The 24,172-nt window shown below is 42.0% G+C and overlaps 1 protein-coding gene across 2 annotated transcripts in view; it reads left to right on the top strand.

Annotated features, from left to right (window-relative positions):
• The window catches only part of Fnip1 (folliculin interacting protein 1), a 112,963-nt gene that overhangs the window by 29,666 nt on the left and 59,125 nt on the right, over positions 1-24,172 (top strand). For both annotated transcript variants that reach the window (XM_008849305.3, XM_008849304.3), the window contains exons 2-3: positions 13,865-13,991; positions 17,300-17,434. In XM_008849305.3, the coding sequence (XP_008847527.1) occupies positions 13,865-13,991; positions 17,300-17,434 (262 nt within the window). The remainder of the gene's footprint in view (positions 1-13,864; positions 13,992-17,299; positions 17,435-24,172) is intronic.

Raw genomic sequence — 24,172 nt, 5'->3', positions numbered from 1 at the left:
TTCTGTTTGTATTATCAGGGTGCCTAGATCCTTTCTTTCTTGGTTATGTAAAGCTGGTTGGTACAGGGTTCAGGTTCTCTCAGATTTATTTTGGAGGGAACTGATGGCTTCAGATCAGCTATTGAGGGGTACCCACAGAAGCCCAATTCAGGTTCCAGTCAGGTACACTCAGGCTTCCTTTACCACGTGGAGGCAGGATCCATGCTCTCTCAGGCAGTTCTGGGCGTTGTCAACCCTATGCCAGAGTGGGGCCAGAGGGGGCCAGAACTTGGCACTGTCTGATGGTCTGCTGAGATCCCAGCTGCTACACCAATGGAGGTCTAAACCCACCCTCTCGGGCGGCTGCTAGGATCTCAGTCTTAGCCTACCAAAGCCAGATCTGCCCTGGGGCCTTGGGAAGGGGCCTCACAAAATCCCTGGTAGGGAGATGGTATGGCGCAATTAGGGGAAGCTCACCACCACATGGAGTCAGGAGCCAGGGGCTGTTGGTATGTCCCCTGTGTTCTCAGGCCCTCCAGTTGTTGGAGGCCAGAAGGGAGGCCAGAACCCGGCACTCTCTGGTGGTCTGCTGAGCTCCGAGCTGCTACCCTGATGGAGGTCCAAATCCACCCTCCCAGGCTGTAGGGCTGCTCTTACCGAGTGTCCTAGTTTGTCTCTCTGGTGCTGTAACAAACACTCTGACCAATACCAACTTAGGAAAGGGTTTATTTACCTTACATCTCCCAGGTCACAGTTCATCAGGAAGCCCAAGGTAGGAACTTGGGGCAAGAACCTGGAGGCAAGAGCTGGAGTGCTGCTTACTGGCTTGCTCCCCTGGCCCCTCCTCAGTGTGCTTTCTTATACACAGGCCCACCTGCCCAGGGATAGCACCACCCACAGTGGGCTGGACCCTCCCACATCACTCAACAATCAAGAAGATGCCCCACAGACATGGCCATAGGCCAGTCCTATGGAGGAAATTCCCTAATTAAGGCTCCCTCAACCCAGGTGTGTCAAGTTGACACTAAAGCTAGCCAGCACAATTGACCCCTTGTCAACTTGACACACAAACACATCACTAGTAAACCATAACCTTTCCAATTCTTGTTCCCAAGATATGATGTTACTATCACAACATAAGACAATACAACCTTAAAAGCCCCACAGTCCTTAAAGAACCCAAACACTTAAAAGTACTTAGTCTTGGCTGGCCGTGGTGGTGCATGCTTTTAATCCCAGCATTTGGGAGGCAGAGGCAGGTGGATCTTTGTGAGTTCAAGGCCAGCCTGGTCTACATAGTGAGTTCCAGGACAGCTGGGGCTACAAGGAAACCCTGTCTCAAAAAAGACACACACACAAAAAAAGTCCTTAGTCTCTTTTAAAAGTCTCTTAACTGGGTGGGCTTCTATAAAATCCAAAACAAGTACTATCTTAGTTCAAAGAGAAGAATCAGGCACACCTAAGCCAAACCAAAGTCCAGCAATGTAGCTCAAGGCTGGACATCTGGGATTCACTCACAGTCTTCTAGGCTCCAAAGGATTCTGGCAGCTCTACTTCTTTGACTCTGCCATCCACAACACACAGAGCTCGTCTCACAGACCCAGGCCAGCCCCATTCCATACCTACTGCTGTCCTTAGTGGTCATCCCATGGTCCCAGCATCTCCAAAAAGCTGGGGTCTCCACTGAAACTGAAACCACACCCTCACCAATGGCCTCTTCTTGCCCCTTGGGGTGCAACACCTCAGATTCTCTCCATGACCCCTTCAACCTGAGGTCTTCACTGCATCTGAAGCTACACTTTCACCTATGGCCTTTCCTGGCCTCTCAGTGTGTCAAGCCTTAGCTGCTGTCTGTGACCCCTTCACACTTTCAACACCAGAACCATGCAGGAGACTCTTACACATTACTAAGTCCTGCTTCCAGCTAGAGATGGAGGCTTGGGCCCCCTCTTGACCACAGCTTCTGTGTGTGGACCCTGAGGAAATACTTCTCAGATTTCACCATGGTGATGTTGGTCTCTTGTTACTTACAGCTGATTTTTCAACTCCAGCTAACCAACATTAGTTGTCTCAGTAAAGCAAAGGTTTTGCTTCAGGTTCTGATCTCTTCTTAATCACAGCTGATTCTTCAGCCCCAGCTGACCAGAACCCACAGATTCTCCATTAAAAATGTCACAAAAACAGCCCTGATAGTCTCTGCTTCCCTTTGAAGCTTCATAAGCCAGGCCTCCATCATTTACAGCTCTTTCATCATAACAGTTCAAGCTCCACAGCAACAAACTCTAAGCACTCAATGGCTTTTCTAGCCCAAAGTTCCAAATGCTTCCACAATCCTCCTAAAAACACTGGAAGTCAGGTCTGTCACAGTAATGCCCCACTCTGTGGTACCATTTTCTGTCCTAGTGTGTGTCTCTGTTGCTGTAACAAAATATTCTGACCGATACCAACTTGTGGAGGAAAGGATTTATTCAGCTAATATCTCCCAGGTCACAGTTCATCAGGAAGCCAAAGGTAGGAACTCAGGGCAGGAACCTGGAGGCAGGAGCTGGAGCACTGGCCATGGAGGAATGCTGTTTACTGACTAGCTCCCCTGACCCCTGCTCAGCTTGCTTTCTTATGCAACACAGGCCCTCCTGCCCACGAATAGCACCACCCACAGTGGGCTGGGCCCTTCCACATCACTCAACAATCAAGAAGATGCCCCACAGACATGGCCACAGGCCAGTCCAATGAAGGCAATTCCCAAGTTGAGGCTCCCTCAACCCAGGTGTGTCACGTTGACACCAAAGCTATCCAGCACACTGAGTGAAAGCACTGTATATAAAGTGTCCTCCAGAAAGGCTCAAGTATTATGAGGCTAGGTACTAAAAACTTTAGGAGGTAGGGGCAAGTCTTTGTGGGTATCTTAGCCCTTCCCTTGTTCCGTCTCCTTTGCCTTTCTTTTCTCCGTCCTCTCCCCCTTTCCTTCTCTTCATCTCCCCTTCCTTTCCTCCTCTCTCTCCCTTCCTCCTCTTTTCCTCTGCTTTCCTCCCCTCTCCCTGTTCCCCTTCCTTCTTTTCCCCTTTCCCCTTCTCCTCTCCACATCTTCCTTCCCCCTCTTCCTCTCTCCATCTCTTTCCCTCTGCTCCTCCCCTTTCTCTTTCTACTCTTCCTCCTCTCCCTCAATCTTCTCCCTCTCCCTTCTCTTCTTTACTTTTATTCCCTCTCCTCACTTCCCTTGTCATGAAGAACCCACAAAAGCTAACACAAGTACCTTATAAAAATCCACAACAAACTAAATATGATTGGCGTTCTTTGTCTGTAAAAGCTGCCAGGACAGGGCATAGTTTACAGAAAATTTAGATTCATTTTCTCTTAGTCATATGTAGATAAAAGAATTGAAGCCAATATAATTTACTTATGTAAAATCCTAGACTCTTCAGTGGAACAGAAAAGCAGAATGTTCCTTGTGAGACTGTAGCACTGGGTAGATACAGCCTTTTGCAAAAATAGGTTTTGTCCCTGGCCTGAGATTTCTTAATGACACCTAGTGCCCCATGGTTCTGTTGCTAGAATTTAGCTTTTCTGTATTGCAGCATGGAGAGGCTTTGAGTTAAGTTCATTCTTGTTATATCACCTGACAATCTTGTGGTTTCAGATGAGTATGGTTCATTGCTATTATTAAACTGATGTAGTAGTTGTGCATAACTGGAATTTTTAGGGATTTTGCAAAGTGGAACTGCTTAAGGGAGATAGGGTGCCACTAATGTACAACTTAATTAGAGATGCTATTTTAAAATGTGCTAACACAAAACCACCTAAGGTCTAGGGCTGGAGAGATGGTTCAGCAGTTAAGAACACTGCCTACCCTTATAGAGGACCCATGCTTGGTCTCCAACACCCACATGACAGCTAACAACCATCCATAACTGCATTTTCAGAGGATACAATGCCCTCTTCTGGCCTCTGCATCCACTGCACTGCATGTGATGCACTTACCTACATGTAGGCAAAGCACTCATTTAGAATAATCCACCCCAAATCAAGCTTTAAAATGCATGAAGAAAAATTTAAATCCTAAGGTGTTAGATATACAAATTTTTTTATTTCATTACTTTTCTGTTTTATGTATATGTGTGTATTGTCTGCATATAGGTAGGTGCACCTATGTTGTACATTGCCAGTGAGGTCAGAAAAGGGTGTTGAATCCCCTGGAACTGGAGTTAGAAATGGTTGTTAGTCACCATGCAGATGCTGGGTATCGAACCTAGGGCCTCTTAAAGAACAGCCTGTGCTCTTAACTGTGAGCCATCTCTCCAGCCCCAGATATACTTATTTTATTAAAAGTTATGGTAATTTTTAATTATTAGAAGAACTTATTTTTTATTTTGTTGGACGTGTGGTCTTACTGGTTAGCCTGAAATTTGCTGTCTAGCCCAGACTGGTCTCAAACTCTTAACTCCCTGCTTCAGCCTCCAGAATTCTGAAATTATAGGCATGTGCTACCATTCTGGGCTTGAAGAACTCTTGAGACTGTTTTAGAGAAGTGTATCCAAAATAAAAAATTTTAAATGTTATATATTAGTTCTGGGTGTATGAGTGTCTTAATGATTTTTTTGCCTTTCATTGCTTTGTTTCTCATGTCTATACAGGAATATCTACTGCAGGTATTTGGAAAGTAGGGTGTTTTGTGTATGAATCCTTTGAACATATTTATGAGTGAATTAGAAATCAACAAGTAACTTGTAAATTAATATTATATTAGCATGTTGATCATTCAGTTATTTACATAATTAATGTTGTTTTTAAATTTTACAGACATGGATTTGAATTTATCTACCTTAATTAAGGTTGTATTACATTCCTTGTGTCTTTTTTTTTAACTTGGGTATTAGTGATTAATTACTTTTCAGTGTGGTAGAGATTTCTGCTGTTGACAAAATTAACTTTCTTTTAAACATTTTTTTTTTCTGTTCTTCTTTGTCTTAATCTTCTTCTAAGTTTTTGACATCACTGTCAGGGTCTCCTGTATCCCAGACTGGTTTTGAACTTGGGAAATAACTTTGAATTTCTGATCTCCTCCCCTCACTTCTAAAGTGGTGAGATTATGGACAGAGGATACCACATTGGATTTATAGAGTGCTAGGGCATGTTAGGCAAGCATTCTACCAACTGACCTAGATCCCTACCTGGTTTGTTTGTTGGTTTACTTGTTTTTCTGAGACAGGATTCCAGGCCAGCCTAGAATTTACTGTGTAGCCCAGGTTGACATCAGACTCTTGGCAATCCTTCTGTCTTAGCTTCCTGAGTGCTGGGATTATAATTGTGAGTTACTGTGTGTGCCTTGGTAAACATTTCTTTAAACTGTGTATTTCCTGATAGTAGTGCAAACTCTGTAATAATCAGGAAGCCAGACAACTTAATTGTGCTACATGGTTGCTACTATTGGGAGAGTTGCAAGATTGGCCTGCCTTCCCCACTGTTAATCACATTCCTTCCTTTATTCTTTGTAAGACTTGACTTTTTTTATGCTCTTGGCTTTTGTTTTGATGTCACTGTGTTCTGGGAATTAGGTGGTCAGGTAATTCATTGTTCAGCAAATGAAAATACTGCATTTGCTGTGTGGTAGAGTTGCAGTGATAGAAGGTTTCCAATCTGATAATTGGGCTAGCCCCTGCTTCTGTGCTAAGTCATCTAGAAGATTTGACCATTATCCAGTGACTATATATTTATTTCTTTATTTATTTATTTATTTATTATTTTTCTATTTTTGTGTCAGGGTAGGTCTCCATTTAGCTCCAGCTGGCCTGGAACTCAGTATGTAGACTAGGCTGGCCTTGAATTTACAGAGATCTGCCTGCTTCTGTCTCCCCCGTGCTGGGATTAAAGGCCTGCGCCACCATGCCTAGTTAAGTGCAGAATGTGGCCTATGCCTTAGGCAGAGGCAAGCAGATCTCTGTAAGTTCAAGGCCAGCCTGATCTACATACTGAGTTCCAGGTCAGCTGGGGCTACAGGGAGATCCTGTCTTTAAAAAAAAAAAAAATCCTTAAAAAGTCTTGTCCAAGATAAATAAGAATGGGGCTGAAGAAAAAACAAAACACCTCAAGGCTGGGTGGCCGGGTGTGGTGGCACACGCCTTTACTCACAGCACTGGGGAGACAGAGGCAGGCAGACCTCTTTGAGCTCAAGACCAGCCTGGTCTACATAGTGAGTTCCAGGACAGCTGGGGCTACAGGGAGACCCTGTCTCAAAAAGACCCCCCCCCCCCACAAAAAAAAAAAACAAAAACCAAAAACATAAAATAGGAGAAAGAGACCATTAAGCTACAGACTCAGAAAGTTACCTGGAGGAATCAGTTATTGTTTGGCATCCTTAACAAAATGTTGGGAATAGACAGCTAGAAACAGAGTAAGGAGATACTCTGTAAAGAAAGATACAAATTTTATATGGCAATAGGTATGGGGAAAATAGATTATAAAGAAAGTAACATTTCTCTGACAAATTTAAGTTTTGTCATGATACTTGGGTGATAGTTAAGTAGCATAAAGGTAAAGAATAAAATTTTGGGGAAACTCAGAAGAAAAGGAAAAGGTGAAAGCAGACTGAAGTAGATTTAAGCCTAGACCATTGGAACAGAGCTGTCAGCCGTAGGAAGTGAAGGGAGCACAGCGGAAAGGTGTGGTGGCTGTTTTCAAAGATGCATGTCAAAACGGACAAATTTGCAGCAGATTCTTTTTTTCTTCTTTTCTCATTGTGTATCCCTGACTGACCTGGAACTTGCTGTGTAAACCAGACTGGCCTCAAATTGAAAGAGATCTGCCTGCCTTTGCCTCTGTTGCCTAGTGCTAGGATTAGAGGTATGCACCACCATGCATCACCTGCAGATTTCCATTTATTTTATTTTAATTTCAATTTTTATTTTTTTGGTCTTTTTGAGACAGAGTCTCCCTGTAGCACCAGCTGGCCTGGAACTCACTATGTAGAGCGAGCTGGCTGGCTGGCTGTGAACTCATAGAGATCCGCCTGCCTCTGCCTCCCAAGTGCTGGGGGACTAAAGGCGTGCACTACCATGACCGGCCTAGTTAGGTTTTTTTTTTTTGTTGTTGTTGTTGTTGTTGTTGTTGTTGTTTTGTCTTTAATTTTAATTTTATGTGTATGAATGTATTGCCTGCTTGTATGTAAGTGAACCTGTGTCATGCAATGCCCATGGAGGTCAGAAGGGGACACCGGATCCCCTGGAACTAGAGTTTTGAACAGTTTTTAGCTCCCATTTGGGTGCTGGGAATCAAGCCCAAGTCCTCTGCAAGAGCAGCCAGTGCTCTTAATCAATGAGCCATCTCAGCCCCTCCTGCAGATTTCTTTAATGCAGAATCTGCCCATGAGCTCTTTTGAAATTTTGAAAGCTTTGTCCATGTATAGAAAATAATTCTGATGTTAGATGTGGTGCTTTTGGGTTCTGTTGGTGGTAGTTCTTGGCATGTTGGTGTTATATTGTGAAAGCTTTTTGTTTAGCATTTGCAACCTACTTTAGTATCTCTCTTTCCTTTTCTTCCCTTTTTCCACATTTTCTTTCATCCTTCACTCATCACCAAACCCAGAATGTTTTTCAATACTTGATAAGTTTGAGAGGGGGAGGAGCTCACTAATTCTACATGCATAGCTTTTGAAACTTGGTTCTTCTCTTTCTCCATTTCATGTAGGAACATAGTTTGTTAGTGGTTTCTTTTTAAATTTGTTTTTATTTTTATTGTGTGTATGAGTATTTTGCCCACCCTTATGTAAGTGCACAGGTGTCATGCAAAGCCTGCAAAGGCCAGAAGAGGGTGTCAGATCCCCTGGAACTGGAGTTACAGATGGTTGTAGCCACCATGTGGATGTTGGGAACTGAACCCGGGTCCTCTGCAAGAGCAGCCAGTGCCCTGAACCACTGAGCCATCTCTCCAGCTCCTGTTAGTGCTTTCTTAGAGGTGGTCTGCATCATGCAGTTTCCATTCCAGGTGGTGGCAAATAAGGATCAGGAAAGAATGATTAGCTTTGCTAGGCACAGAATTGACACTCTATCATTGACAAAGAACGACTGAATGTGTAATTAGTGTGCTATATAATAAAACTCTGATGCTTAACAGTAGTGAAAACGTATGGATAATCAAAGGAAAGAAGGGTACTGGAGAGATCAGGTGGTACTATTTATAGGTGCGTAAGATTCCGTTTTAAGATTGATGAAGCAGAATTGGTCTAGTAGAAAGAAAAAGATGAATTATTTAAATACTTTTGTAAGGGTGACAATTATTAATGTGTTGAGATGAAAGCTACTATTTAGCTCACTGTTTTTCTCTTTTCCCCACTATCATCCCCCCAAAGAACTCCTTAAAATGCCTTTCCCTTATTCACCTTGTCTCTTGACCAGGAAATTTTGATGCAACAGATAATACTGTATGTTTGTTTATGTACAATGGCCCTTTGAAAGGTCACAGTCTATTTAATATTTGATATTGATTTGTCCCACCTTCCTACTGAGAACAAACTTACCCTTCTGGAAGCTGTCTTACCCATTAACAATGCATGACTTAGGTGCATTTTAGTAATTAAGATGGTCTTCAGAGGTACAGTATCAGTGTGTGAGAAGGGAGCATCTATTCTAGCATGTTTATTTTCTGTTAACATCTTTCAATGTGTCAGATTGAAAAAACATACAGAGCATATAAGCTGACATAAACTATAACATCTGTTGTAGAGTCTTAAACTAGTTTAAGATTCATTGCTGAACACATTTTACCAATGTTTAATGTTATACTGAACATAATAGCTATAGTGTTTTAAAGTTTTTCACAAGCTGAGTGTGATAGTGCACGCCTTTAATTCCAGTGTTTAGGAGGCATAGGCAGGTGATCTCTGTGAGTTTGAGGCCAGCCTGGTCTACATAGTGAGTTCCAGGTCAGCTGGGACTACAGGGAGACCCTGTCTCAAAAAGACAAAAAACAAACAAAAAAGCAGCATAATGGATTGGAAATCATTTGGCTTAGATGTCAGAAGGCTTAGGTTCTAGTACAGTGAGAGACCATTCTAAACAATTTGAGTGCTGAGCACAAGTGAATTCTGGTGATCACAGTACGGGGGCAGGGGCAGGGGGCGCAGCACAGGCATTATTATATGGGGAGTTCTGTCTAGAGCAGTAACTTCAGGTAGGTAATTTTAACCGTTGCTTTTCTTTTACCACTTTCATTCCTTAATGAAATGAATACATTTTGAGTGATTGTTAACATTTAAACTTGTTTTCATATTAAAGGTGCCTTTGGGAGATACTATTTTCTAACATGTTCTAGTGTGGTTCAAATGTAATTAGGAAACTTTTGACTAAAATTTTTAGTCGATTTCATGTATCTATAGATTTCAGAATTTACAGTTAATTTCCATTATTATGTAAAGAGAATTGGGAGTAGTGAAACTGCGTGAGCAGTCAAAGGAGACTACGGCTTGTTTGCTTTGTTCTGTCCGCTCCATTCTGGCTGCTTTCTTGCTGTCACTTTTCCGTCGTATCTTTGGAAAGTTAGGACTCATTGTGGATCTCCGCTGGCCTCAAGCTCCTGATTCAGCTGTGCCTTCTCTGTGACCTCACTGTACCTCTGCATTCTTGCGTTAGCATGTTCCCCATTTTCTTTCACAGTTTCATTAGACTTTTATACCTTAAGCCCTTTATTCTGGTGTAGGCCACCCACCTCATATATGCATCTAAATATGTCTACTTTGTAGATAAAACAGAAACAGTCACATTTCAGTGCTGCATTGTATTCCTGCCACCTGCACGCCCATCTATAATTTTCATTTATAGGTTATTTCTACCCCTGATCTCTTTAAATATAGTCTTCTGTTCATTGGAGGTCTCACTGCTTTGGGTGCTCGTAACTTTCTGGAACATTATTTCACCGTTTTCCTCTACCTTCCATTAAACTCTTTTTCTGTTCCATCCTCTTACTGTAGAGAAATAAATCTTAAATATGTACTCTTCTTCTTTATACAGTTCTGTAATTTCATAGCCACATACCTTTGTCTTTTAAGAGAAAAGCCTCACAGCCTCACCTTTTCTGTGTACTTCGGAGTTACCTTATGTCTGAGTTGTTCAAGATAAATCCAATTTCTTATCAACTGTTTAGGCTTGCATTTTATTTCAAAACTTACATTCAGTTATTTATTTCCTGTATCTTTTTCACAGGTAAACCTTAGAATTTTATATACTTGTTACCTTGTTTACTCAGCTCTTTTCAGTGCATTGTTATTTGACGATTCCCCAGGAAGAGTACCAAGCCCATCAAAGTCTGAATTTCATGGGTACTTCTAGTCTTTATGAAGTTGAGCCTTTCTGCAGACTGGGCTTCTGTGTACTTCTCCTCCCATCACCTTCCTTGGCTTCTTAACAGCACTGTACCACAGGCTTGCTCTTCCTCTCTGATGCTGTCTGTACCCATCTTCCTCTCATCCCTTTTTAGCACTTTGACTGTTCTGCCTCCACTTCTCACTGTTCTCACTTCTCTTAACTACCTTTCCTACTTTACGTCGTCCAGGATCCACGTGGAGATCCTTCATTTCAGCTGTATTCTTTCAGTTTTCTGTTCCATCTTCAGGGTCTGTTTTTTTCTTTCTTATCTCTCTTGACATTTATCTATCAATATCCTTTATCTCTGTCTGATCCAGATTCAAGCACCTGGAGTGCCTGTCAAAAGAAAAATCACCTGAGTAGTTTGTGGCCAGTTCTGTTGTTATAATCTTCAACCTTGCAGAGGCTTACAGCATTGCTCAGAAATCTTACCATTCCTAGTCACTGTAATTTCTTTCCAACAAGCACTGCGCTTTTTTTTTTTTAACACCCTGTACCACAAATATCTATTGTGTCCATCCTTTCCATTCTAATACAAGAGTTACTTTTTTTGATCTTTTCGAGACCGGGTCTCCTTGTAACCACAGCTAGCCTGGAATTCACTATGTAGACCAGGTTGACCTTGAACTCACAGAGATCCACTTGCCTCTGCCTCCCAAGTGCTGGGATTAAAGGCAAGTGCCCAACTAAGAGTTACTTTTTGTTTTGAAGTTGGTACTAGCTAAATGACTGAGACCAGTACTCTAATCTCTCCTCTGTTTCTTCAGAGGTCTGAATTTTTTTCCCATTCCCCTCAAAGTCTGAATTAGTATGTAAACATGTTCAGATGTCTTTTTTTTTTTTAGTTTTTAAATATTTTTTATTTCTTTTTATGTGTGTGAATATTTTGCATGCATGTGTGTAAGTGCACCCGTGTAGTGTAATGCCCGCAGAGGTCAGAAGAGGGCATCAGATCCCCTGGAGCTGAAGTTATGGACAGCTTGCCACCATATTGGTGCTGGAAATCAAATCCAGGTCCTCTGCAAGAGCAGCCAGTGCTCTTAACTGCTGAGCCATCTCTTTAGTCCCAAGATGTACCTTTCTTCTTTAAAAAAATTTTTTTTGATGTGTTTGTTTTTATTTTATGTATATGAATGTTTTGCCTACATGTGTGTAAGTCCATCCATGTCATACAATGCCCATGGAGGACAGAAGAAGGCATCAAATTCCCTGGAACTGGAGTTACGAACAGTTGTTAGCCACCATGTGGGTGCTGAGATTTGAACCCAGGTCCTCTGCAAGAGCCGCCAGTGCTCTTAACCACTGATCCAGCTCTTCAGCCCCAAGATGTGCCTTTCTTAATAACAAAATACCTGTCACTGTTCACTCCTTTCCTTGACACTTACCTGTTTTTTCTGCTTTTCTCTCTTCAGTTTTCTACAGCCTGACTTCTGTTCTCTTTACACTTTAGAATGTTCTTACTGTGGCCACTAGTGACTTGTTTCCAAAGCTAGAGAATGCTTTTTAGTGATTGCCACTGTATTTTTTTCTCTAGAACATTTTTTCTGTATTGGTTTCTGTGAGATCGCTTTGATTTTCATCCTATGTTGGCCTGCTTTTTCGTAGTGTATTATTCTACGAAAGTAATTCAGTGTAAGTCAGTGTTATGTAAGGATGGATGTCTGGTTTGGCATGTGTGTGTGTCTAGGGAAAGACTTCCATCGATCTCTAACACAGATATTAATCTTTAAATTGTAAGATTTAATGCATGTATAGAAGTCCATAAAAGAAATGTGCTATGATTTTTAAAATTATATGCTATGAGTGAAAGATCTACATAAGCACTGTCTAATATCAACACTAAAATATACAGCATAATTATCGCCCCAAGTCCACCTGGTATGTCCCTTCCTGGTGCACTTTTACTGGCTCCTTGAGCTAGCCACTCTCTAAACTTTAAGGGTATCAGTTCCCTCCCCTCCTCCTTTGTCTTTCTAAAGTTTATGGAGTGCACTGAAAGAGGACAATGGGCTGGGCATAATTAGATTACTGCCTGCAGCCTATTTTTCCTTTCCTTTTCTTTAATTTAAAAAACTAGCTATGTATTCTCAGACTGAATGGTACCTGGTTTTAACCTTTAGGCAAATAGAAACTGCACTAGCTTTTATTGTGTCTACTTTGCTAACTATGTCCCTGTTTTGGCCTACAATTGACATTGTTTTGTATTTATTATGTAGTATTTAACCATTCTACTGTCGATGAACATTTTCTTTTTTTAACTTTTTAAAAAAATTTTATTTTTATTTTATGTGTATATGTGTATTGCCTGCATGTAGGCAAGTGCACCCGTGTTGTGCAGTGCCCACAGAGGACAGAAGAGGCTGTCGAATCCCCTGGGACTGGAGTTACAGACCGTTGTTAGCTGCCATATGGGTGCTGGGATTCAAACCCTGGCCTTCTGCAAGAACAACCAGTGTTCTTAACCACTGAGCCATCTTTCCAGCCCCTGTTCAGTGAACATTTTCATTGCTTTTATCTTTTAACTGTTAAGAATTGTGCTACTGTTGGGTGTGGTGGCACACACCTGTAGTCCTAGCACTTGGGAGGTAGAGGCAGGCAGATCTCTGTGAGTTCATGGCCAGCCTGGTCTACATAGTGAATTCCAGGCCAGCTGGGACTACAGGGAGACCCTGTCTCAAAAAGACCAAAAAGAGAATAGTGCTACTGGGGCTGGAGAGATGGCTCAGTGGTTAAGAACACTGAGTGCTCTTGCAGAGGACCCAGGTTCAAATCCTAGCACCCACATGTGGCTAACAATCTGTAACTCCAGTTTCAGGGGATCTGATGCCCTCTTCTGACCTCCACAGGTATTGCATGACCCAAGTATACTTAACACACACAGGCAATATACTTATACACAAAAATAAAAATAATAAAGAAAATATTTAAAAGAATAGTGCTACTGTGAACATTGTCTATGGTGGCAAACTTTTGTGGAATGGGATTTCTGGGACTTACTTCATTTTTCCTAGATTCTGCATCTCTGTGTGTCTGTTTGCTTTGTATGTACTGTTTGCTAAGGAGATGGTACTAATTTTTTTGTTCACATCATATGAAATTCTATCATAATTGATTGCTGTTTTCTTAACTTGTTAATGTCTTATAAGTCTTTCATTGTTGTTTAACTAAAAAGTTTTGTTTTTTCATTTCATACTGAAAAAAAATAATTTTATTTTTAAAATATGAGTTAACCGTATCATTTACGCATGAAATCAACATATTTTTATTAGTAAGTTGTGCTTATATACGCTTATTCAGTTAACTCTCTGTACAGATTGGCTATATTTTATGTATTGACAATAGTAGTTTTACATTTTAATGTAAAAGGCCATACCTGTGTAACTTTTTAGCCTTAAATAGTAATATTTTATGTAAAGATCACCATATGTTCTTCAGTGATGATATAGTTTTTGGCTCTGTTGGATAATATTTTAGTTATAAGAATATATATGGAATATTTATTTAACTCTGAAATTTTTCTTTTTTTCTTCAAGCTGGCCCTTGCCAGAGTTTGACCCAAGCCAAATTCGACTGATCATTTATCAAGACTGTGAAAGACGAGGGAGAAATGTATTGTTTGACTCCAGTGTTCCGAGGAAAAGTGAGGACTCATCAGTATCAGTGAGCATCGTGTTGTTGTTTGCAGTTTAATACTGGGTCTCTCAGTAATTTAAGAAATTATGGTTTCAACTATGGTATCTTTGTTAGTATAAAACATTCCCATGGCTGGAGAGATGTCTCAGCGGTTAAGAGCACTGACTGCTTTTGCAGAGGACTCAGGTTTGATTCCCAGCCCCCACATGATGGCTAACAACCATCTGTAACTCCAGTTCTGGTCTTCGCAGGGATTGCATGACATGGGTGCACTTACACACATGCAGGCAATTATTACTCATACACATAAAATAAAAATAATAAATAAAATAATTTAAAAAAATTCAGAGTCCTAATTTTGAGAAATTTTTTTAAGCGCTTGCGCTACTTATTAATCTAGCCCAGAAGCTGTTTTTGTTTGAGATTTATTCCCTTATGTGATTGTGATGTTAGACTTGACCTGAGGTGCTGGGAGCCATATAAAGTATCTAGTCTATACCTTTCATTTTGCAATTGTGGAACATGAGACTAGAGAAGTGAAAATATTTATCTGATGGTATAAAAGAAAGTTCTCCAGTCTTGAGAACATACTTTCCCCTGCTCTGAGCAGAGGCTGGAACCTCTTTTCTGTAAACTTTCAACACCATATTTTGAAATACATTGTGACCAGCTTAGCAGTCATAGTCAGTAGGTCATTCGCATGGTTAGCCAAGAGAACCTAGCTGTTGCTACTGCTGTTACACTTTAAGATGTAACGATACAGTCTCTTGGGCCAGGAATTGGGAAATAGAGGTCTGGAGTGTTTTCCATCCTCTTCCTTACTTAGGGTGTCATCTTCTGCTAACATTTCAGTCGTTAATTGAAACCAAAATACTTTGGAGAAATTTTTCATCTTAGTTGAATTTTCTATTGATGATCTTTTTTTTTTTTTTTTGAGAATTGGCTATATTTGAAATTTTTTGTCTTTTGAGAAAAACTTGGATGTGTTGGTCTTGTTCTGCTTCCTTCCTATAAATGCATTTTTAATATCCACCACAGTGCCACATAAAAGATGTTCAACTCCTTTCAGGCTTTACAGTGTTCCTCTAATCACTAAAAATCTTCAGGCTTCTAAAGACCTTGCTTATCCCTTCCCAGACTTGAAGAAAAAGCGTTTGCATAGATTACTTAAGTGTTTATAAAATATTAGGCACTTGGCGATTTAGCAGTCTCTGTCCTCTTGGTATCTACAATTAGACATCTATTAGGACAGGTAGATACTGAACAAATAAACATACACATAATTCTAAATCATTAAATAATGTGAAAGAAGCTTATAAAATACAAGATGCCAATAGTAAGGGATCAAGTTTTTTATCAACTTGACTCTTGGCCCCTTATGGAGGGCCTTACTTAAAAAGTATAATTAAAACAAATCTGAAGAAATGAAAGGTGTGGAATTAGGGATGGGTATTTCTGGTAGCAGTACTGGCAAATGTAAAGTCTGCAAAGTGGTTGAGGAGCTTAGTAAAGTAAGGAAATAAGAGAAGCTCAGCTCGGCTGGAGTGATAGTAGTGTGGAAAGTAGCTAGGGTGAAGCCACCAGAGATGAGACAGGCCAGACTACGCAAGGCCTTAGGGGGTCTGGGTTAAATGTTTAGATTATGTCCTAAATGCAAAGGGAAGCCTGTGAAGATACCTGACTTGAATTTTAAAAAGTCACCTTCATTACTTCAGAGAGAGTAGTTGAATATGGTGAAGAGGAAGAAGAAATGCTCGATAAATGTAGTATTTTGGTTTGAATAGCCATAGAATTGGAGATGATCAAGACAGTTGAAATCTAAGCAACTGTAGTTGGGATGAGCATGCCTTCTTTGTGTTTTAACCAATAATCTTGATTTTTTTTTTAATCAAACATTAAAAAAACTGGGGGGTTTCTTTATGATTGGTAGTATTCTACTAAATCATTGGGCCTGATCTCTGTTTATACTGTTCATCTTTTTTTTTTTTTTTTTTTGGTCTTGGTCTGTTTTTGAGACAGGGTCTCCCTGTAGCACCAGCTGACCTATAACTCACTATGTAGACCAGGCTGGCCTTGAACTCACAGTGCTCCACCTGTCTCTGTCTCCAGAGTGCTGGGACTAAAGGCATGAGCCACCATGCCCGGCTTTACTGTTTACCTTGATTAATGTTGTTCATTTTATGTCTATTCAGCAGTCTTTTTGAAACAGGGTCTCCCTGTAGCCCAAGCTGGCCTGGAACTCACTATGTAGACCAGGCTGGTCTTGATCTCACAGAGATCCACCTGCCTCTGCCTCCCGAGTGCTGGGACTACAGGTGTGCGCCACCACGCTCAGCTAGCAGTCTTATTTTTGTTTGTTGTTTCTTTCCTCATCTTAACAGCCCTGTAAATCTTGATTCGTGCTGGTTTTTTAAGCCCCCTGCCCATCTTCTGGGCTGATGTTTCATTATTCTCTTCTCATGATTTTTTTCTCTCTCATCCTTTTTCTTTACTTGCATACTTTCACAGTCTTTACCCAACATTAATTAATTAAAATTTTTATTGCATTTTATTTTATTGTATGTGTGTAGATCTGTAGGAGTCAGTTCTCTCTTTCCACTGTGTAGGTTCTGGGGATTAATTAAACTAATGTCATCAGGCTTGGCAGCAGGCACTGCTACTCACTGAGCCATCTCACCAGCCCTGACACAATATTTTTTTTAAAACTTTAAAAAAAATTTTTATTATTTTTATGTTATGTGTATGTGTGTATTGCCTGTGTGTAGGTAAGTGCACCTGTGCTGTGCAATGCCCGTGGAGGACAAAAGAGGCTGTTGGATCCCCTGGGACTGGAGTTACGGATAGTTGTTAGCTGCCATGCAGGTGCTGGGGTTTGAACCCAGGTCTTCTGCAAGAACAGCCAGTGTTCTTAACCACTGAGCCATCTCTCCAGCCCCCGACTATTTTATAACAATACAATTTGTTAACTTGAGATTCTCAATAATTTGTAAGAGCATGAAGGAATTTTGAGGCCAAATAATTTGAAAATTGCCATAGATTACCAAGTCTGTATTAGTGAATATAATGTAGACCATGTAATGTGGAAAATACCTGTGGTTTAACGATGTTGGTGAGAACAGTGCACTGCTAAGGCCACAAATGTTGTTACATCTGTCGACCAAAGTTTACAAAACAGTACTGGAGGAAATAGAGCAAAATGAGTACCAAATTATATTAAAGTTATTCTTTCCAGTTATTTCATCCTTGTTTTTTTCTAAAAATTTTTATACTGCTTTTAAGTTTGTATATGGTGAAAAATTACTGGAATGTAAATGGGAATACTGTCTGTATTTCAGAAGCTCTGTAGTGATGCTCAAGTTAAAGTCTTTGGGAAATGCTGCCAACTAAAGCCTGGAGGAGACAGTTCATCTTCTTTGGATAGTTCTATCACTTTATCTTCTGACGTCAAAGACCAGTGTCCCAAGTATCAGGTAAGACCACTGATTTATTTACTCATTTACAAATAGTTTTGAGCACCGCCATAGGGACCACAGGTATAATAACAATTAGCTATGCCTTCTGGAGCATACATTGTGGATGTAAAGATAAATTAGTTAAACAAATAAGTTTATGAGTTTTGAAAATCTTAAGCTTAGAGTACAGCCATATTGTCTCTTTTTCTGTGTTCATATTTGAGTGCCCAGAATAATTTATTTCATGTGCCTTACTATTAAAATATAAATTTAAGCCAGGCGTGGTGGTGCACGCCTTTAATTCCAGCACTCGGGAGGCAGAGGCAGGCAGATCTCTGTGAGTTCAAGGCCATCCTGGTCTACATAGTGAGTTCCAGGACAGCTGAGGCTACAGGGAGATCCTGTCTCAAAAAGACAGACAAACAAACAAATAAATAATAATAATAATAGAAGGCCAGGCATGGTGGCACAGCCTTTTGTCCCAACAATTGGGAGGCAGAGGCAGGATCTCTGTGAGATGCAGGCCAGCCTAGTCTACCCAGCAAATTCCTGGCCAGCTGGAGCTACAGCTTTTTGAGACCCCTGCCTCAAAAAGATCTAAATAAGGGATTGGAGAGAGGGATCAGCAGTTAAGAGTACTGACTGCTCTTAGAGAGGACCTGGGTTCAAATCCCAACACCCATATAGCAATGAATAGCCATCTGTAACTCCAGTTTCAGGGTATCTGATGTCATCTTCTGACCTCTGCAGGCATTGCACAGCATAGGTGCATAGACTCATTTTGTATCAGAATCCCAATATTTGCTTTTTGGTTTTTTCTTTTTTTTTTTTTAAGCAAAAAGCATTTAGTTATACTTGGTATGCTAGATAAAATGTGATTTCAAGTAACTAGAACATTATCTTTGAATTAATCTCCCAGCAGTGAGAACTTGGAGTAAATAGATCTTTTAAATAAAGCATTGAAAAGGCAGCAGTGATAGTAGCACTTGTTTATTTATTTAAATTTTTTTTTCTTGAAACAGGTGTCCCTATAGCTCCAGCTGGCCTGGAACTTGCTATGTAGACTAGGCTGGCCCCAATCTCATAGAAATCTGCCTGACTCTGCTTCCCAAATGCTGGGACTAAAGGTGTGCACCATCACACCCAGCTGCACTTTCTTAATTATATGGTCTTTATTGTGGATTTTCACATTAAAACATGTCACAATATCTATGATGTTCATTTTGTATATGTTATGGTAGGCAAAGAGAACTTTAATATGAAATTAAATGACTTTATTAGTGTTTCCATGAAATTCTCAACCAATTATATAATAAAACAGTCAGTGAAATGGATGACCTCAATAACTGTAACAGTAAGTAAAGATTATTACAAGTTATGGATGTCTTCCTCACATGACCCATCTGGAGTTATACCTGGAATTTGTAGGCTTAAAGATGTCTCAGAGTCCAGGGTTTCCTGGACTTTCAACTTCATCAGAGATAATATGTTCTTGTTGCCTTATGTTCATAAAATTGAATCTCCATTTTGTGACTTCTGTCTGTATCTCATTGACCAGCTGTGTGAAATGCGTGTAAGTGCATAGTTTCTGAAAACTGTTCCAGCTATTAGGCCAGTCTGCATCAGTGAGTGTGTCTCTCCTATCTTCCCATGAGATTGTGAAATGGCGTTCTTTGCAGTTGGGCACATTGGTGCCTCAAAACAAGTAAGAGAATAAGTACTTTAATAAGTAATATTTGCCATGGTGTGTAGATACATAAATGGATGTTTGATTTTTAGTTATACTATGATTCTGGTGAACACAATTAAGGAACTGCCGGGGACTCGAACCCGCCATCCCCAGCGAGGTGAGGATTGGGGACGAGTAAGCATGCCGTTCACCAGCCGACGCCACCCCCATTACCCGGGGACACTCAGATACAATGGGGAGCCTAGTCAAGCTGGGACTCATTTATTGCAAGTGTTCCAAAGCTTATAAAGGCACCTGAACTCCCCCCCCCCCCCCGCCGCCGAGGGTGTATCTTAAGGATGGTCACGCACTGATCATGCACTCCTCAGCAGTGTGGAAGTATTCTTCAGACTTTCAAAGCAAGCCAGGCCGCGCCCCCAGTAACTTCCTTTCAGACCTATGCAAGGTGGGGCCTTTAGGTCCCCACATATCCCCCTTTTTATTGTTATTGTAAGGCCAGACTGACTTTATTTCACCAGTTACCCACCTCATAGACAGCTCCCTGAGGAGAGATGGCTATCGCCTTCCTCTAATTTTTGCCTGTCTTAGGTTGTGTCACCTCTGATCAAGCATTGCCCATCATTGGACCATGCACCTGGCCATGTGCATGTCCTTAGGAGTACTTGTCATGGGACATCTTACCCATCCTTGGCTAAAAATGCATCATGATTAAGGGTAGCCGCATGGGTAATGCCAGCCCGTGACAGTCTTAGTCTCTACCTAACTCGGTTAGGTTAGCCAAGTGTGGGCAACCGGAGGGGGTCCTGGGGAAGTCCGTAATCATGAGGAGGTGGGCCATGGCAGTTCCAAGGGTCCTCTGTCGCCGAATTATCTGGTAAAGACACTTAAAGATAAGCATTATCAAGAGAAACAAAGCAAGTCATGGCGTAGGACAAGTTGAAATACTTCTGAGACCATGAACCTTTTAGTCAATCAGCCAGTTGTCAAAGAGGCTGCAATGAAGTCAAGGAACTGGGTCCTTCACTTCAGATGGATACAAGTAAAGAGAGGAATTTTTTCTATCTGGCCTACCCACTTAAGGTTTTTTGCAGGCACCCATATGGGGTTTGAATTCCCTGTAGGGTAGACACACCCAAAGCCTCGACCCATGGTTAGCAATGGATCTGGTCCTTTCCACTGCCCGGTGATGGGGTCCTTCCATCTTACCCGTACCTCAGGTCTCTGCTCCTGTTGTCCCCAATGCTTCTGAAACCGGGATTCCAACTGATTTTTTTGAAAATTAAGAACAATAATAGGGAATAAGGCCATACCCAACTGTTGGTGGGGGCTTATTCCCCCTTTTTGTTTTAGTAATTGAATTTTTAGGTTTTGATGGTTGCATTCTATAATGGCATGACCTTGGGGATTGTAGGGAATTCCTGTATTGTGTTGAATTTCCCAAAGTGAGAAGAAATCTTGTAAATTTTTACTCACAAAACATGGTCCATTATCAGTTTTAGTTATTTGGGGCAATCCCAACATGGCAAAGCACTGGAGAAAATGAGACTGAGCATGTTTAGACTTCTCTCCTGTATGAGCGGTAGCTCAACAGGCATGTGAGAATGTGTCAATGGATACAAAAATATAAGCTTTCCAAAAGGAGCATAGTGTGTGACATCCGTTTGCCATAAGGAATTGGGCTTGAGTCCCCTGGGGTTTACCCCTGGCTGTTGTATGTACAGTCTTCTTTAGGTCCTTGATGGGAACTTCAGGAAACCTCTTACGGAGTCCCTGCCAGTTTACATGAGTGAAGTTATGTAACCCCTGGGTGGAAGCCACCTTGTCTGCCTCTGCATTGCCTCATTGCCTTGGGATAAAAGCCCAGGCAATCCTTGGTGCCCCCTAAGATGCTGTAAGAAGATAGGGGCTTCTCTCTCTCTAAGGAGTGTACGAGTCTGAATCATCAAGGGAGTAATGGGTTCCCATCCAACCGGATATGAGAACCTAATAGCCCTGGAAGAAGATTGACTACATACAGACTGTCAGAAAACAAATTCATGGGCTCACTTATCTTTGTTAATGCTAAAGCAATGGCCATGAGTTCCTTGAATTGAGCTGAGCCATCACAAGTGTGGACATATCTTTTTGGTTTCTCATCTGCCCCTGGGTATACTATCACTGCACCTCCAAATCTGCTCTGGTCAGTGAAAACATTATAGGCTGCCACATGATTATTATTTCTGCAGAGCCATTCAAAATCCCTAAGCCAATAGGGGATGACAATTTTAAGAGCATCTATGCCATAATGCCTCAGAGCTGTCTCACGTCCCTTCTTGATCAGGTCAGCCAATTGGTCCATGGGTGTGTAAACCCGTGGTATGCCTCCCAGAGAGGCATGCACCCACTGAAGGGGCTTCCTGCCTTGTATAAGGACGGATGTCATCAGGGTCTCACCGGAGAGTACCCATAACTCAAGATCTTTACTAGGCATGTACCGGGAAAGTTGGGCTTGGTCCAGGGCATCCTGGACCTCATGTAAGATGTCCAGGTGTTGAGGAGCCAGGTGAATTAGTTCTGAAGGCTTTTCCCTACTAGCAACTGAAACAGTGGTCTAAAAGTCTCAGTGGGAATAGGCATCCAGGCTCGTAGCCAATTAATTTTTCCTAATAATTTTTGTAGCTCTGTCAGGGTTATGGTGGGCTTGACAGCCAGTTGTGGTTTTAAAGGACTTACTCCTTCCAAAAAGGGTATGGTTCCCAGAATTTTAAAGGGAGTAATAGTCTGTATTTTATCAGCAGATACATGGAGTCTACCTGTCTGTAGACATTTTTGAGTAAACTTATATAACTCTTCTCATTGTTGGGGGCTTGGAGTTCCCAAGATTATATCATCCATATAAATGTACACAGTGGCATGTGGTAGCAAGTGAGCAAGCCCCAAAAGGGTCTTCATATAGCTTTGGCAGAATGCTGGGCTATTGGCCATACCTTGGGGTAAAATAGTCATTCATACCTCTCATCAGGCGTTTTAAAGTTGGTGGAAGGTACAGAGAAAGCAAATTTTTTTGTAGAGGGATAGAGAAAAAAACAATCTTTAACGTCTATAACTATAAGAAATAAATCTGAGGAAATAGCAGGGAACCAAGGCAGCCACCTTAAGGGTGTACCCACTAGGGTCATTCTAGCATTGACTTTACACAAATCTTGCAACATTCTCCATTTGCCAGAGGCTTTCTTAATAACAAAGACAGGTGTGTTCCATGGACTTATAGAAGGCTGGATGTGGCCCAACGGTAATTGTTCTTGCACAATTCCTGTAGCTTTGTATCAGGCAATGGCCACTGCTCCACCCATACCAGTGCCCCAGGGGACCACCAAATAGCTGGAACCTGAGGGGCAGTGGCCCTTAGAATTGGGGGTGAACCCGATCCTCTTTCTTTGGGTCCCCCTGTAATTGATATGGCGAGACAACCCTTGAGTTGCTGACTCAGGAAGCCTATCAGACTCTTCAAGATCCAAAAGGTCATCCTAAAAGGCCTTGCTATCAGTGGTTTTGCAGGCCTGTGCGTCCCCCAAAATATCTTGTCCTATGAGGTTGGCAGATAACCCTGCCACCACCAGGGGTTGCACCTCCCCTTTAGCTCCATCTGCATCCTGCCAGGTGAGCCATTCTCGAGTCTCCTCTGATGAGGTGTATCCTCCCACACCTAGGATTCCGGGCCCAGAAACTAGGTGCCATCACGATGGGACCTCCTACTTTCTAAGAATGGTTCTTTCAGCCCCCGTGTCCACTAGGCAGCGAAACCTCCTGCCACCTATTTCAAGATCCATCTTGGGCCTTACACCAGGGATAATAGGGACTGTCCAATTTGCCATAGGTTTTTCTCCTCTCCGGATCCCTCCCTGAGGGCATTGTAAATGTAGCCGATCATGGGGAAGTCCTTCTTTTGTCAACGGGGATGGAGGCTGCCCCCCACTTAGTTTAAAGGCTTTCCTTCAATATCAAATCTGGATTTATATTCCTTTTGCCAATGGAGCCCTTTGCAACACTGGGGACAGGGCATAGATGGGGGTCTTTTTGATACCCCACCTCCAGGCTTAGGCCGGTTATCTCGCTGAGGACAATTTCTTTTAATATGGCCAGTCTGGCCACAGACAAAACATGGGCCTTCTATTCCTCTAGGCCCTGTTGTTACCTGCTGTCCCAGATTAAGTGAATTAAATGCCTGGGTTAGGACATGGGTCAGAGCCTCTGTTTGCATCTGTAAGACAGCAGCTGTGGCTTTGGTTTGTCCCCTCTGGGTTCCCACCTCCTTGGAGGCAATTATCCATTGTCCCATGGACCTGTCCTTAAGGCCAGCACAGGCTATCTTGTGATCAGCATCCATTCCATCCCATACCAGGAGTTTAGTGAATTGTTCCCTCAGTGGGCCTGGAGGTAATTTTCGTTTTAAGCTCTTCTCTACTCTGTCTATAAACTTGTAGAGGGGTTCACCAGGCTTTTGATTAATCCCTGCAAGGGGGGATTCAGTAGGCCCCCCGTCCAATTTTCTCCAAGCATTTAATCCTATGACCCTGACCTGTTCTGTATATGCGGCCGGAATGCCTGACTGTTGCTCCCCTGTGGCATAACAGTCACTTGAACCAGTCAGCATCCCAAAAGTAATGGGGACCAGTGGGTTGGCACTTGCGTTCCTCTCAGCCTGTATCCTGCATTCCTCCTTAAAGAGGGCACACCATTTAATACATATAGGGCTAGGAAGGACTGCTTTGGCGAGGTCCAGCCAATCCTTTGTAGTACACTGCTGATGAGCCAAGCCTTGGAGGAGAGTATCTACCCAGGGTGATCCCGGGCCATCCTCAGCCACCGCCTTTTTTAATTCTTTCAAATCCTTCGCCTCTCAGGGATACCAGGGGTCAGGGCACGTGCCTCCTGGGTTTACATTAATAGGAGGCCTCACAGAAGCCTCCTGAGCGGGGCCAGAATCCTGGAAATGAGGACAGTTTTCATGGGTTTCAGGAAGCCCTGAAGCTGGCCAGGGCACCCCCAAGGTGCCGCTTGTTACCTTGGCTGCTTTTGGTTTCACT

Source organism: Nannospalax galili, unplaced genomic scaffold (genome assembly GCF_000622305.1).
Source record: "Nannospalax galili isolate Female #2095 unplaced genomic scaffold, S.galili_v1.0 scaffold424, whole genome shotgun sequence".
NCBI classification, from domain to species: domain Eukaryota; kingdom Metazoa; phylum Chordata; class Mammalia; order Rodentia; family Spalacidae; genus Nannospalax; species Nannospalax galili.
This window is presented reverse-complemented; position numbering and strand designations above follow the sequence as displayed.